The sequence below is a fragment of the Phoenix dactylifera genome, chromosome 2 (assembly GCF_051530095.1).
Source record: "Phoenix dactylifera cultivar Ajwa chromosome 2, Ajwa_hap1_PhDact_Kaust_v1.1, whole genome shotgun sequence".
Classification (NCBI taxonomy): domain Eukaryota; kingdom Viridiplantae; phylum Streptophyta; class Magnoliopsida; order Arecales; family Arecaceae; genus Phoenix; species Phoenix dactylifera.
This window is the reverse complement of record NC_143191.1, coordinates 2,324,589-2,340,635: the sequence shown is the minus strand read 5'-3', so window position 1 is coordinate 2,340,635 and position 16,047 is coordinate 2,324,589. Positions and strand designations below refer to the sequence as shown.

Here is a 16,047-nt window from a genome sequence, read left to right as displayed (position 1 = left end):
ACTTTCAAAACATTTGCTTATAAAGCATCAAGGCCAGCCTTTATAAACCATGTCGACGGTTCCATGTTAGTTTGGTGCCACAATCTAATATTCTCAAGGTTGATGCTAAGGCCCAAGCACATCCCTATACAAGAAGTTGGAGCAACTTAGAGAAGCTGAGAAGAAAGCATTGGAGCAGCTCCAGAACATAACAGCAACATATGCAATGAATACCAACTAACATCGACTAAATAAATTCATTTAAAATCCTTGGTAACATGGTTTTGCCCTATGTGCTGTATTGCAGTCCAACAGACCCAATCTTCGGCTTTTTCATGGTCCTGTACACTTAATTACATTGTGACCCAACAGAACCTATAAAGCCTTCCACATCTTGCTTAAACATGAATTCTCTGGCAGCTTTTCAAAATATCCAAACTCAGCCCCTCCAAAATAAACAATATGCTTCAGATTCAGCCTAACAGACTACAGCAGCTAAACCAATGCTAATGCGGTAGGGGCTAAATCTGAACCACAACCTACTGCAAGAAATAAATCCAAACGATTTTGATGCTCCAAATTACACTTGAATCCTTTACTCGCAACAAAAGCTTTTGTTGACAGGGCAATTGCGCAGCAAAGTAGCTCTGTTTCTTGTGCCTACTCCGCATTACCACTTTGCTTCATTTCAGGGACTGCATTATCAGGTCATCCTCCGTCGCTGAGAAATGCAAGATCAAATCAAGCTTCTTAACGATCTCGCCTCCCAATCCTGCTCGCGTAGAGCAGGGCTTCGGACTGACCCCTGACACCATAGTTCTTGGACTTGACTTTGTCCAGGCGTGCTCTGCGGACTGCCTGTTGGATTTGCCGCTCATGTTCTTTAAGCATCTCCTCTATGTTTCCTCCTGGAGGCATCAATGGTCCAGAGTAGTGGATTCTGTTCTTCTTAGTGCCATAACCCTGAAAAGTCCATTTCAAATACAAGTCCATTAGAAACAGAACTTCACCTTACAGAACAAAGACAAGTCCAGTGACAAGAATCCCATAGTAGATTGGAGTAAAATGGAGACAAGGATTCGTTTGCCTGATGAATGAAAGAACAAATGGTCAACCAGCATTAACTCAGCCGGTTGGCATCCCTCTACATATAAAAAGGTCCTAGGCTGGATGCCTCACCTATTGTCCACACCACAAATCTTAAAATAAAATAAAATAACAATTGGTTTTAACAAATGCCTGAACAATAAAGTTACTCTGGTCAGGCTTCATGCTCTGCCTCTCAGGATGCAGATTCTACTTTTTTAGATTTGCACTACCGGCCAGCAGGATGCTGGTCATGTGGTTGATATCCTCAATGCATACATCAGAGAGAACTCAAATCTGGATGCTAGCATTCCCACAACATTTCTCAAAAAAAGAAAAACAATGATTTGCATTTTCTAAATAGAGCACTAGCAAAAGTTTGAAAGGCAGGTTTAAACATAACTCACGACACATTAATGGCTTTGCATGTTTCTACAAAAAGTAATTGCAATTCTCAACATTCAACAATGTAATATAGTATTAGTATATTTTTGTCAACCAAATGTATCTCATCATGCATTCTCTTTACTGTCTTTAGCATCAAACACTGCTTAAATTACCTCAACTTCAAAATTTCAATATGTTTCTGTGAAAGGGAAAAAAAAAAAAAGAATCATGAATTGGAACTAAAATGTAACGTTAAAACTATTGAGTTACAGCACTATATTTGCTGTAGGCCTAACAGAACCTATGTACTTTTTTGTCTATAATTCCAGTAAATCTCAGAGAACCTGTCATTCAATTGGAACTTATCATGATATTAGAACTTACTGCTGTAGATTCCTTGCTTACTGCGCTGCCATCCTTATGAGAGGAGGAAGGCCTATCCAGCAAGTGCTTCATCCATTCCTGCTTCTCAGAGGCATCAGCAACATCCAACTGATTATATTTCAAGCTTGGTCGATGCTCAGGCCAGTTTGCATCCTTGGCCCATTCCCTATGATTGTCCAATTTTGTGGTACTGCTTCTTGCTGCCACTAGACCTGAGAAGCTGGACAAATCAGCAGCCCCACCATGAGGCATGTAAGATCTCTGCATTGGTGCATCTGGACCATTAGATTGCCCCAAATTAGTGAGCGAATGGCCAGAAAATGTTTGGGCGTTGTCCCCGTATCCCTTGTTATTCCATGTGGATCTGGATACACCAGAGTGACTGAGATGAAGAAAACCATTCTCTACTGTCCCTCTGGAAGGATGGATTGGAAAACCTGATCCTCCATCCTCTTGTGGGTTGTATTTATTGCTGCCGCTTTCGGGGTTTGCCCGTATCCGACGCTTCTGCACCAGCCATAAGACACAGAAATTGAGAAAAGTTTTTAAGCTGTTATTTATGAAACAGCTAAACCAGCAATTGGTTAACCAACTTTGTATTTTCAAATTTATTGCTTACAAATTATTATCTTCATTACAAAATGTTATTTGTTCAGCATGAAACACAAACATGCATGAAAGTGTAAACTGTCACTGATATTTTTCCAGTTGTGCTATTATGTTCCATGCACGTGTACTTAGGGTTCCCTACAAGAGATTACATATGTTAATGAAGCAATGCTTTTTATAATTGTGTTAAAAAAAAATCTGGTTTTACATGACACTTGGCACCAAAATATCTGTTTCTAAAAGTGACAAGAGTAAAAATATAGAAGCATGTCACGTTATACTGGTGACTAGAGTAAGTTGATTTGAAAATTGAACCTTTCATTTATGTTGCTTACTTGACATGCATAATAATTTTTTTTAAAAAAAGGAAATAGACCCAATGATTCTTTAGAAGATTCTGGACGGTACAGATCAAAGTTCACAATATTGGTACTAGATCCCGTACTAGTACCATCTTGGTATGGCGTTGGTACACCCGGTATGGGATCGATTTGGCATTACTGATACTCGGTACGCTCCTATACCATATAACATTTCGGTACCGGTATGGCATGGTATGCCTTATATGCACTAGTACAAATCGGTACAGCTACCATGCTTAAGACCAATATTGTTTATCAATGAAATAGTTAAGTGAGGACTTTTTAAGTGCGAGGAATTGCAATAAGCTGTTTCCCATCAAGGAGGGGGCGGCGGGGAGCAGTTAGTGTCAATCATGTGTTGACATGAGCAATTCACTCCATTTCTGGGCAGCATATCCAAGAGAGCAGGACTGAAGCATTCCGAAGACACTGTATGGTGCAAGAAATACTAATTTAATGAACTGAATTGTGCAGGAAACACTACTATAATTCAACATAACTCCACAGCATACCTAGAAAAGTCAAATGCATGAAGCATTACAAGCACATGTTTTGTGCACTTCAGATGACCAAAACATCACTTTGTTTTTTAGGCAACTATGAGGAAGGTAGTCTTCTCATCTTCCCATTTCTATGCATCAGCTTTCTCATTTGTATAAATATAATATAACAGTCTATGCATGATGCTATAAATAAATCAGAAGAATGACTGTTTAGTTAAGACCATGCTGTTCCTTTATCTTTAGCCTCAAACACCAATAATTTTGCGAGCCATGACTTACACAATTTCATGGTGTAAACCAACATATTTTTACAAAGGTTTAATTCAAACAGATGTTCTGAAGTTTTCTCATTCATTATTAGGAATAAGTGTAAGCTAGCATGGAATTAGTAAATGTCATGGTCTGTGGTGTTTAGATTTATATGTTTCAGTTTAAAAAAACAAAAACTAGTCAAGGGAAGCTGCAACTATCCAGAAGCATTTGATCACCCCCAGATAACAAGTGCTCCTACAAGGGTTTGTGAATCATTTTTTTTCTTTTATTTGACATGAAAAAACCGAAACTACTAGTAATGATACCTGCAATTCTGTATTGACATCTGGCATGGGCATTGTTTTTCTCCTTCCAGATTCCAATTCATGACCTTTTATAGCAGCTGCTTTTTGTCTGTTAATAATGGTATTATATATTGCAGAGGCAAAAAGTCAGCTTCTTTGTGATGACAGTTGCAGAAAAATAACATCTTAGACATTTTTATTATCTTCATAGAATGAATGTCATTATTAACTCCTAAAGGGTAATAAGACAATTCTGTAAAGCATGCTCTAGATCTGTAAAAAGACATACCTCCTAGCTTCTTCGTTACGGAGCTTAGCATCATATTCTTTGCATGGCGGATATTTGGGCAAGCTTGACGGGTCACAAGCAAGAGGCTTTGTAGTGAAGAACTGAAAGGATAAGAAGATTCTAATGCTTTTAAAATTATCAAAATCGAGATAGACATGAAATAGCAAATAGGAGAAATGGCTAAATATATTCAAAACAGAAACTTGATTTTGATGGATAAGCCTATGAAATATGTTGTCAAACAAACTCCAACATGTCACTTAAGGCCATGGTAACCAAAAATTAGCATCAACTACTGAACTGCAGATGTCAACAGGTATTAGTAATACGGTAATTTCATCATAGCAAGTTACATAATTAGTCCCAGTTTGGGGGCTACCTTGATGCTCTAAAAGGCATTCCTGCAGCACAGTGTTCATACACTAAAAAAGTTACTGGCTAGAAACAGAATACCTTGAGAATTGAGAAAAAATGTGGGGTCTGAAACCCATGCAGCAAATAATTAAGACAATGTAACCTTGCTTGTAAATTGAAAGTCATATCATGCCTGTGGATAATATTTGAGATTGCATATCTAAATTAAATAACTACCACAACAACCAGTTTGCAAGTTTCCAGAGTATGACAGGATATTCCAGGCATCATATTGCAAAGATCAAGTGGCGTGTCATGCCCCCTAAATGAAAATGCTGTGCAACCATCCTGACCCTCCAATGGAAAGGAAGAAAGGTAACCCCACAACAGGGAGAGAAACAGTAGATACCAGATAAAACACAAAAGTACTACTAGAATTCAGGATTATAGGTATGGAAAGTGGAGGAAACTTAAGAGTTAGGAATGCGCAAACTAGGTTAACATGCAATCAACCAATAACTAGAAGTTTAAACTAAGTGCAAGAAAGGCTTAGAAGATGTGGATTGTCAAAGCAAAAATATCAACTTACCTCACTTTTAAGGGCAGAAGCAGCAGATCCCCGATCTGCTGGTTCTACAGCAAGGAGACGATCCAAAAGAACTACAGCCGAAGGAGGGAAGTTCCTAAATGCCTCACCAACACAGCGTCGGTAAGGTTGCGTGAGTTTGAAACTGGTTGCATGTGGCAACTTTAATTTCCTCCAGAACTCCTCAGATGGTGACCCACAAAGCTTAAATATCTTATGTAATTGTTCCACCTACAAAGATTTGATCAGCAGAGATCAGGTACTTACTGAAAACCCTAAGCATTCACCAGAATGAAACACCAAATAAAATAAAGCTAAATTGACCATATGGAATGGAAACATCCAGTCCTAGGAGAAAACAAATGAATAAAAACACCTGCAAAATCTCAGCAAAAAATACAAAGAATAGCACATCCCTAATAATAACTAATGTTATTGCGTTCCAATTTGGTTTCTGACATAAGAATATATGCCTACAAAATGCACTAAAGAAATGATCTCTTGCAATCTAATATGGCCTGCCACATAAAGAAATGCCATAAGAATATATGCCTACAAATCTAGGTTTAGCTTCTAAACTTGGACCTGCCTTAGGTTGTAAGTATCGAATCCTAATAAATAGCCAAGTCTGCAATATCAAAAATTGGTAAACTCTAGGTCAATTTTCATCACTAATGAATAAATAGGTACAGAAATGATCTCTTGCAATCTAATATGGCCTGTCTCAGACATGACTAAGTAGCAAAGTAACTAAAATAATATCATTACAGATATGAATCCCCAGATTTCAGTTGCATAATGAAATTACAGAATTTTAAGTGTGAAAGCATGTCCTTTTGTAGCAATTTTTTTCCATTCACCTGCAAGGGCATCCATAAATAAGAGCAAATTAAAAAGATGGAGGATACCTCGGTTCTTCCTGGCATAATAGGCTTCCCAGCAAACAGCTCTGCAAGGATGCAACCAGTGCTCCATAGATCAACAGAAACACCATAATCTGTAGCACCAAGCAAAAGCTCAGGAGGCCGATACCAAAGTGTTACCACACGACTTGTCAGCGGCTGCCTCTGATCAGGATTGAAAAAGGTAGCTAGGCCAAAATCTGTTATTTTAAGGATGCCATTGTTGCTGATCAGAAGATTTGAACCCTTGATATCTCGATGTAAAACCCCATGACTATGACAATGATCGAGCCCAGAAAGTAGTTGTTGCATGTAACACTTGACCTGAAATGGAATTCGTCCATAATAAGAATATACAAATTGAAGAATTATCACATGGAAAGAATTTTGTAAGAGAAGGAGATTCAGATATTATATATTACAGCAAACACCTGAGATTCTGAGAACTTGATACTGGGTGTTGCCGCAAGTCCAGCAAGATCATGCTCCATATATTCCAATACTAGAGACAAGCTACATGACATCCGCGATGAAACTAACCCTTCCAGCTTCACAATATTTGGGTGGTCAAGCCTACGTAGGACATAAATTTCCCTTGCCATAAAGCGGACGCTTTCAGGATCAACATTAACAAATCGCACTTTCTTGAGCGCAACAATCTTGCCGGTTTCAAGATCACGGGCCCTATATACAGTACTATAAGTTCCTTGTCCAATCTGCAAACATGGAAGGGGTACCAAAAAATAGAAAAATGAGAGCATGGAAAACATTATAAAGGACCAAAACTGATCCTTGTATGCAACTACTTTCAACAATTACACAGTTAACATTAAAAGAAGAAATCAGCTGGTTCCCACTTAAATATCATGTAACCTAGTATCACACAGAATCTATTACAGGGATGGCATATATTAAAGATTTACATTACAGAGACATCTGGAGCAATATCAAGTTAGATCTGCAACCAAAAAAAGAACTCTTTTTAATGATATCATGATCAGAAAACTTTTTTAAGCTTGCGGTCAGAAAGTCCTCCTGAGGATCACCCTCAGGTCAATCGAACTACAACATGGGAATCAAAAAGTCACAAAAATTTAATTCTCTGTATATAAAGTTCAGGTGTTAGTTGCATGAAGGAGGTAGGAAAATGGGAGCTGGAGAAGGAACAGCAATGGGGGCACCGGTTTACAACATGTCAAGTACAGATCTACAAACTCTAGTTTATGAAGCATGGATACTTCAAAATGATTATTGTGTCCTCTGAGAAGTATGATTTAGAACCCAATACTTGCTGGATGCTTTTGGGATGTATGTAGAATACATAAATAGATATTTTATCTTAATCTTTAGGATTCAAAAAAGGCTTCAGATACCAGATATGCCTGAGATACTTCCTGATGCCTCTAGGGATGGGGAGAGGCCTTTACTTCCATTTAGATTAATGATAGAATTTTCCAGATGAATGACTAATTTTGGAGTTTAGCATGTTGACATTATTGTGTAGAGAGCGGATTGTCGTCTATTTATTTAAATGCTGACTGAATGATAGAGTTTGTGGACCATGTTGTCACTAGCTTTATAGATGTTTTCTTCATTCTCATATCTTAGCTGTATTATATTCTACTTTTCAGGATTTGTTATATTGGCATATCTGCATCATCATCCGTATCTGGTATCCACATTCACACTACAGACTTTAAGATGTAAGTAAATTTTGATGTTCATTCATAATAACAGTTATAATTAGACCAAACATGATGGTCTAGAGAGAAATAATATAATGATACAAGTATTGCAGTTGTAGTATGGACTCAGCATTTGACTTACTAATTGTTATGCCACTGTTCAGCACTGAAGTCAATGTACAAATCCTTCTAAAGGCACAAAATGGAAAAATACCAAGGAACATTTTCTAATTTAATTTCATATTCATCTAAAGTGTTCTCAAGCAAGAAATGATACTCCATAACTGCATGTAAGATACATTATTCATGTCCTGCAGTACATGGACAAATGCATTTTATAGCACTGATAGAAAGAAAAGCAAAGGATACAAATCTATTTGTTCACAAGTACAAAAGATCATGGACCCATGAAAAGCAAAGTAAAATCTTTTTTTTTTCAGGTCACCGCTCTATTTTTTCAACCACCATTCTATAGTAACTGCATATCCACAAATAGGCCATGTGGTGTGCACAAGGGACTGCAATAGTAACTGCATATCCACAAATAAGCCATGTGGCGTGCTCAAGGGACTGCATCCAACTTTTGTTTTGCATATGTGGATGCAGTCCCTTCCTTACACAGTTCTCCAGGAATTGTAGTTCCACAATCAACAAGACCACAACACCTCTATCTTAGTTCCTGGATGAAATGCCATCCTCCCTACAGCTGTAATTGGAGCTTTACATAGTGATATCTGGAAATGACCTGAAGATGGGCTAGTCAGTTTTAACAGGTAAATCAAAGTGATGTTGGTAAATCAAGAAATAAATAATGTTGTAACTAAAATTTGAGCATTTCCAGTGCTGGTGGCAAAAGCTGAGGCAAGACATTATGTTGTGGTAATGGGGTACTAATGACAAAAATGCCACTCATGCTTTCAAATGCACGCATAAAAAGAATCATCAGTTATAGACATAATCTATTTTGACTGTTGCAATTTCTGATAGACATAATGCTCTGTTGATACTATTAAAAAAATTCATGTATGAGAAAATTTTGGCTATACTATTAAGTCAGTGTTGATTGGTGTTTGTACATTGTGACAACAATTAACCCAATGGGAGTCACAGGTGGCAGTGTTGTTCATGGAAATAATTGTGAAGACACACAAAGCACTCATGGTTGTGACACTGCTCGTGCCAAAATAAACGAATCTGATGATCATAGAAAAGACACAACAGCAAGTGGTAGAGATTTATTCCACCACCAATTATACTATTGGCCATTCAAGTAGTTTCTCAAGACTATGGTGCATTTCTCAACAATCATTAAGGCAAAAGAATTTTTTACAAGGAATATAAAAGCAGCTTTAATGCTTGGTATACAATGTGACTAATGGGATCATAAACTTTAAAAGGACATAAGGATCGTAGGACAAGTGAAGCATACCTAGGAGCTACATAGCAAGAACAAGTACATTGCATGCAGGATTAGAAGTAACACAATATAGAAAATAAAGTGACAAAAATATACTTGGAGGGGTTTGAACATATCCAGCATAGATCAAACACATCTATAGTAAGAAGAAGAGTGACTACAATGCAGGTTGAGTGGTTGACATACAGAAACCAACAATGGTGAATAGGAACAGCTAGATAAGAATTCTAAACACCTTCTAGGAACTGGCTCTATATTAGAATTTAGCAGGAGTACAATCTATATAGCCAAAAAGCCAAATCTCGTGTCCATGTTTACGTGCTTCACTTATTGCAGTTGCAGTCATAATGGCAATGAACCTTACAATTTGGCTCAACTCAACGAAACAAGTTAAAACCATAAGATTTCTGGGGAGTGGTGGGGTGCACAGAACCTATCAATACATCTATAATAACATCCAGGGCACCATTACAGGTAGACTGTACAATGAGACATAATCATGGCTGAAAAAGTATATAAAGGTAGCTAGAAATTATTAAGTAGTAGATTCGTCAGTTTTGAAATATATAACATTTATTAATGCAATATCTTAAATCTGGTACATGTGATTTCCAGTCAAGGCAGGTGGCCTGATCTGCATCTAGAGAGATGCAAAAACTTGAACTGGTGGGCGGGTATGGACCTAAAATGTTAAACCTGGTTCTAAGATTGAGTCAAGTATGGTCTTGCAAAACTATAATTGATCCTCCATGAATGCTTGACCATGCACATATTCATGATGCCAAATATATCATATAAATTAGAATCAGCCCAAAGCCAACAAACAATCACTCAACGAATGGGCCAGGGCTGGGAAAAAAACACAAATCTGAAGATAATATATTCACCATCAGATATATCGTACCCAGACTGAATTTGATCCTTTATCCTCATGTTCTGCCACTAAGAAATGGGTGACTGTGATGAAAGGAAATGGCATTTCATGTACTTTACATCTTTTGGGTGTAAGATTTTACTTGGACAAAAAAGAGATTTCCTAGAAGCAACCTAAGGTTGGTATTCTGGATCTGATATTAACCGTAGTGGCATCCAAGCCACTATTAAGCCTGAACCTAAATAAATATGGTGTGCCTATAATTTTGCACCAAAAGAGGATGTTAGAGCAGGAACCACTGCTACCTTTTGTTACTAGCATCAAAGAGTAGAAGCGAGGGCGAGAGATCATTATATTAGAATCAGTTCCCTCAGTTGGTGTATCGTGAAGCTTTTTTCTTTTCTTTACTTCTTCATAAATAGGAAAAGAAAATTCCAAACCCATATGTATAACTGGATCAAGACCGTGTTTAAAGCTTATGCAGTATACTTCAAAAAGAATAAAATAAAATAGAATAAATGCACTTGTACTTACAGAACGATGAATTGATGCACATTATGAGCATGCATGAAGACAGATAACATTCTATTAATTAAAGATATTAATTCTAGATAATTTTAACGGTTCAAGAGAGTTTCAAGCCTATTATATAGGAAACTTACAAAGCCCATATTAGAGGCCTAAGTTGTAGGCATACAAAAAATAACAAACAAGAGTCCTATACTTATGCAAGAATGAATTAATCTATAGTACAGGAATGAATAGTGTATGAACATGTAAAGATAGTTTATCTTTTGCTCATCGATGCTAAAATTAATGCATACAAGAAAAGTTATCAGTTAATCCTAGAAATTGTCTGTTGTCAAGCATGGGACTTCATAGCAATAATGATTAGTTGAAGAGTATTACTTAGCAGAGGATATGCTGTTGATAAAATTGATGGCAAATTCACCCATCTAACGGCGGTAGTAAGGTCATTACAGCATGAAGAAGAAACCGAACAATGAAATGCTAGACAATCTAAACATATAACATGCAAAGCATAAATCAAGGAAAAAGAAAGCAGGATAGTACAAAGAAAAAAAAACCAACTTTGTCCAGTTTCTCAAAAGAATCTTTTCTCCGAGGCAGCCAACCTCTCACTGCCTCCCTTGCCACATTTGTTAGCCAGGAAGGCCACCCTGCCGCCACATGCTCCCCTTCAAACCCATTCGGCACGGTGGAGATTGCCAAATTGGAATATTTGTCAATTCCAGTACCCACAGTTTTCAAATCGGGCTTCACTCTATCTGCCTTAACATCCAAAGAAGCTTGTCGCCGATACCGGCCGCCCTTACAAGTCCAATCAACAGCCACTGCTGCCTTCTCCCGATCATCCGGCAAGAGTGGTGGCGCACTGACTGCATTCTCCTGAGACTTAGGTATGAGCCTTGTCGTGCCGCCGTCGATTCCGACCCTCGGATCAGCATCTGCACCTGCTACTGAGACTTCCTCTCTCTTTGACGAAGAAACCAATCGCTTCAAGGAATTCTTTGAGTCTTTGCGCCGCCGGGCCTCACCCTGCTCGTCATGGCTGATTCCTTTGGAGGAGACGCAGCCCATAAGCTCCAACAACTATCTCCCCTTCCCCACCGTATCACTTCGAGCGTTAAAATTGGAGTTGCGATGCATTAATTGAAGTACAGGAGCCTCAATTCTCACTACGGAGCTGGGAATCCTAAATCCAACCGAAAGAAGCCCTAAAAGACTCCTTCAGTTGGGAAACCCGAGAGAACTCCCTCAACAAAAATTCGTTCTTTACACCCTTCTCCTAAATTTGAAAAACATTAATTCCAAATCCAAAATCCTTGAAAAGATGAACCACAACCAACAAGAATTCTACAGATAGGGAAATCGGGCGAGGATCACCGGAATTCGATCAAAATCTAATCTTACCGCGCGAGTTCTCCGTATTGAGCCTCAATGCACCATTTTTTGGCTTTTTTTTCCTCAATTTTTCAGATCAAAATTTCTCAATTCCTCACACTCTCTCTCCCCTTTCTCTCTCACCCCCACTCTCCCTTTCTATTCTTCGAAAATCAAAAAAAAAAAAAATCAAAGATTAGACCAATGAAAGAGATAGAAAGCGACCAAAAAAATCAAAAAACTTCACAAAAAAAAAGAAAAATACAGAAAAGAAGATATATATATATATATATATATATATATATATATATATATATATATATATATATATATATATGTAAAGGGGGAAAAAAGAGAGAAAAATAAGATTGGGAAAAAATGGACAGGATTTTACGGAACCCGGGAAGCCTAAAAACGCGCGGAGCCGAGAAATATTAGTTGGGATACGGCCCGAGAGTAGACGGGATTTGCTTCTGGTTTTTCGGGATTTTTTTGGTTTCGCCAAGCGGGGAGGAGGTAACGCGAGAACGACGTTCCCGTGCGAGCGGCGTAACGAACACCGCCACGTCTCTTGAGTGAAGGAAGCGGCGGAATTCAGCGTACCACCGCAATATCTTATTGGAAACCACGAGCGAAACCCCCTACGCAATTGCTTGTGTTGATGAAAACCTCGTCAATTATATAAAAGAAAGCTCCCCCGCATTAGAATTCTTAGTGATTCAATGACCCTGAGATATATATTTGTAAACGCCCTAACTTCAACAATAATAATTAGTATAATATAGTCAGTGAATCTATCCAAATCTTACAAAAAAAATCATTATTCTGGACCTGTGATCCAATCAAGATTACTAATGAATAACAAATCAAGATTAATAATTTTTATTTATACTAGTGAGGTTCGCCGTTGCACGAATTCCTTTTTTAACTAAAAGAGCACACGCCTTTTCTAAAATAGATATAGCTAATAAAAATTATCATTAAAAAGCTAAATCCTATATGAGGTAGGTCTCGAATCTTACATCAATTTTTTTTTCAAATACTCTATCTAATTCTTTTTGGATTGAGAGATGCGCTTGATCAAAGCCTTTCTATTTAGAGACCCAAATGATAGAATTTTGTCCTTATTTTTCGATATACTTTATCTTTTATAAGGCAGCTTATGTTTTCGAATTACTCAATTTTAAAATAAAATATTACTTCATTACCGCAAAGAAAAAAAGAAAAAGATGACCTCAATCTAGCATCGTACGACAAAATTATGCCTCTAAATGTTTAATACATGATTCGGCTTTTCAATTTTGTGGATCTCACTTCTAGATCTTGTCCAATCCTCTTCGTAGTTGCCGAGGTGGTACATATCAAATTTAGAAATCCTGCCGAATCAATCTAGGATTGAAAATTTATTGGCTAGTGCTTCACTCTTATTTTCATTTCTAAGAGCAGGAATTGACCTAACTAATGATGTAGAATGGTATATTATAGAATAAAGCACATGTAAAGTAGTGGAGTAAGAATGTTTTCTTTTGTTTTAAAGAACCTCCATTTATAAGATTTATAAGTTGATGTATTGTGCAGTGCAATTTGCATGTAATTTATTTCCAGTGGAGAATCCAAGTCATGTTAGCTGTGGTCATGATAACCCACATAAAGCCGCCACTACTAGATACGACATATGTACAAAACTAATTGTCTTTATATGTAGGCTCTTTGTAACCCAACAATTAGCTTTTGAATGAATTATTTAGAAACTATCATTATTTTTTTATACCAAAATCTTGTAGAAAATCCACACACTTTGTGATTGGCCAGTCCAAGATCACCAAGAATAGGCATCAATAGTAATATAGAAAATGATTGTGAGAAGAGTAAAATTGAGGAGAATAAATTTGGAGAGAGAAAATGAATTAGTTTTTATTAGTAAATAAACTTGCAAAAACAGGATCAAAATTCTTGGCTTCTGCTCTAGGAATCTCTCATGAAATCTCTCTCCAATAGTGCACAATCCAAAAACCAGAGTACCCAGCCTCCCTTTACATGAAAATAAAGACTACTCTTCTTCAAACTTGAATGAGGAGAGTATCGATTGCTTATCTAAAATAAGACCTCTCAAAGCCTATCAAAACTAAGACTTCAACTTTATTTCAACTATCCTACTAAAAGATAAAATACCTGTCATAGATTGCATACATTGGAATAACTACCTAGAATAATAGTGGAATAAATAACAACTAGGAATATAACCCTAGCTAAACTAAGACTCACAATAAAATACCAACCCTCCACCTCATTGCGAAGTTCATGCTGACAACTCTATACAAGCAACTTCTTATGGAGTAGTTTCTCATTGCTCCCTTCCCTCTGGTGTGCGCCGAAGTCGATGATGACTCCGATACTTCCTCTTAGCATTGACAACATTGCACCTAGACTAGTTCACATCTCTTGTACATTTACAACCTCGAACTTATATAATCTAGACACACCTATGCAATCTCATCAGCATAAGTTGCATGTGTCACCTTGTCATACTTGTGCTTTGATATGCATTCATTTTTACTCGAATGCATGCCCATCTCTAGCATATCTACACCCATATGGCTTAGTCTATCATATTCTATAGCTCCATGCACTTGCACGTAACAAGCTCCCTCTAAACATGGATGAGTCTTCAAATTTAGCAAACTTTTCCATCTCATGAATAATTAGATCACTATAAATTACCTCCACATCCTACACAATTTCTATATAAGCCTTATCCATAAGCTTTGGCTTATCATCCTCAAGGATGACTAAATCATAACAAGAAATATTTATATCTAGGATAGCTTCTGCATCGTTTTGCATGAATAGTCTTGCAAACTATACTCCTAACGAACCGTAGAATCTATACTCTATAGCTACCTCAAAATCTAACTATGATTCCTAACCAACTAACTCTTCAAGTTTGGAGAAAACTCTAAAAACAACTAGTTCACCTTTTTTGCACTTCAAAAACTAAAATTGTGACCCCAAGCTTTCCTGAACTCCTTAATATGCATAATTTTTTTCTCATCTACTACAATTAAAAGACAAAACATTACTCTAGCAAATTTGATTCTTCACTTTCTTCTTGCATTTGTATAATTGGATGGCATCACCATTTCTAAGCTCTTAACAATCTCCCACAAATCTTGCTCGATCAAATACGCTAGAACTCTAATTTAATTTCACATCAGTATGCAGTCTCGTACCGTACCAACACTCGGTACATCTCGCCATCTCGTAGCGCATATCGACACTGTAATAGAATGGTACCAGTACAGAATCCAGTACCGAGATGGTGAATTTGATTCTCACCAAACTAAAACATACAATGAACTAGCAGCACATTTTAATATAGTCTAGCAACTAAATAATGGTCAGCTTGAAATTGAAAATGCATATTTATATGTATGGCAATAGCTAATGCAATTGGGTTGTTGTTTAGATTTACTATAAGATAGAAACTATGTTTCCACTTTAAACCCATCTAACATAGGCAACAGATTTCGCGATTAGCATACTCCTCATACCATGTTAAATGATAGAACAAAAGTTTGGTGAGACAACCACATTCTAATCTCAAAATCTATGGTGTATGGCATGCGAGTTTGAAGTGGATATAATCCCAATCTCGGATCAATTTTTTTTACTTGGCAGCAAATCTATGCAGCATAACTCACATTACACCTCAAAATTCAAGGAGGCCAACACGATTGCAACACCAGCCAAGTAATTTTTTACTGAGAGCTCTGGTCTGCAAACCATTTATCATGATGGCAGTATTGACATTGGTAGGGACGAGATAAACCATTACGATGGTCGTTAAAAGTTTGTAGTAAGCAGTAACCATACGATAAATTGTCATGGAGAATAATATTTAATTAAGGAAATGCTGTTTATTTTTTAACAAATGAATAGTATAATAATGATCATAATCATCCATTTTTTTTATAAAAAAATATTTAGAGATAAAAGCATATTGATATCCTCAATGATAATGCTTCGATGCTTTAGGGTAAAAAAAATAAGCAGCACTCGAAAAAAAATTGTGGACAATATATTTACTCATGGCCAATGACTTATGCCACAACCCATGACCTCACCAAAAAAAGATTAGTCGAAAAGTATTTTTTGAATTTATTTATTC

General features: G+C 37.0%; 1 protein-coding gene across 3 annotated transcripts; it reads right to left on the bottom strand.

The window, feature by feature from the left end:
- Window positions 1–206: 206 nt before the first annotated feature.
- Window positions 207–12,583, bottom strand: LOC103719498 (putative serine/threonine-protein kinase At1g54610). 3 transcript variants are annotated; one of them, XM_088714939.2, is made up of 9 exons: window positions 12,274–12,583; window positions 11,067–12,043; window positions 6,430–6,714; window positions 6,005–6,322; window positions 5,100–5,327; window positions 4,157–4,257; window positions 3,889–3,976; window positions 1,837–2,343; window positions 207–942 (listed from the first exon to the last, which is right to left on the bottom strand). In XM_088714939.2, the coding sequence occupies exons 2-9, from the start codon at window positions 11,574–11,576 to the stop codon at window positions 730–732; spliced, it is 2,250 nt and encodes a 749-aa protein (XP_088571065.2). In that variant the 5' UTR covers window positions 11,577–12,043; window positions 12,274–12,583; the 3' UTR covers window positions 207–729. The 3 variants fall into 3 exon arrangements, with proteins under 3 accessions (XP_088571065.2, XP_088571066.2, XP_038989997.3); XM_088714940.2 differs by having other exon boundaries at window positions 11,067–12,038; window positions 12,274–12,465; XM_039134069.3 differs by lacking the exon at window positions 12,274–12,583 and having other exon boundaries at window positions 11,067–11,784; window positions 11,910–12,039.
- Between the last annotated feature and the right edge of the window lie 3,464 nt (window positions 12,584–16,047).

Excerpts from the sequence above, each read along its gene's own strand:
- LOC103719498 (XM_088714939.2), bottom strand. The coding sequence starts at position 11,576 with ATGGGCTGCGTCTCCTCCAAAGGAATCAGCCATGACGAGCAGGGTGAG. Across the intron at positions 5,328-6,004 it reads TTATGCCAGGAAGAACCGAG|GTGGAACAATTACATAAGAT; the intron begins GTATCCTCCATC and ends AAATCTTTGTAG. Across the intron at positions 943-1,836 it reads TAAGCAAGGAATCTACAGCA|GGTTATGGCACTAAGAAGAA; the intron begins GTAAGTTCTAAT and ends TGGACTTTTCAG.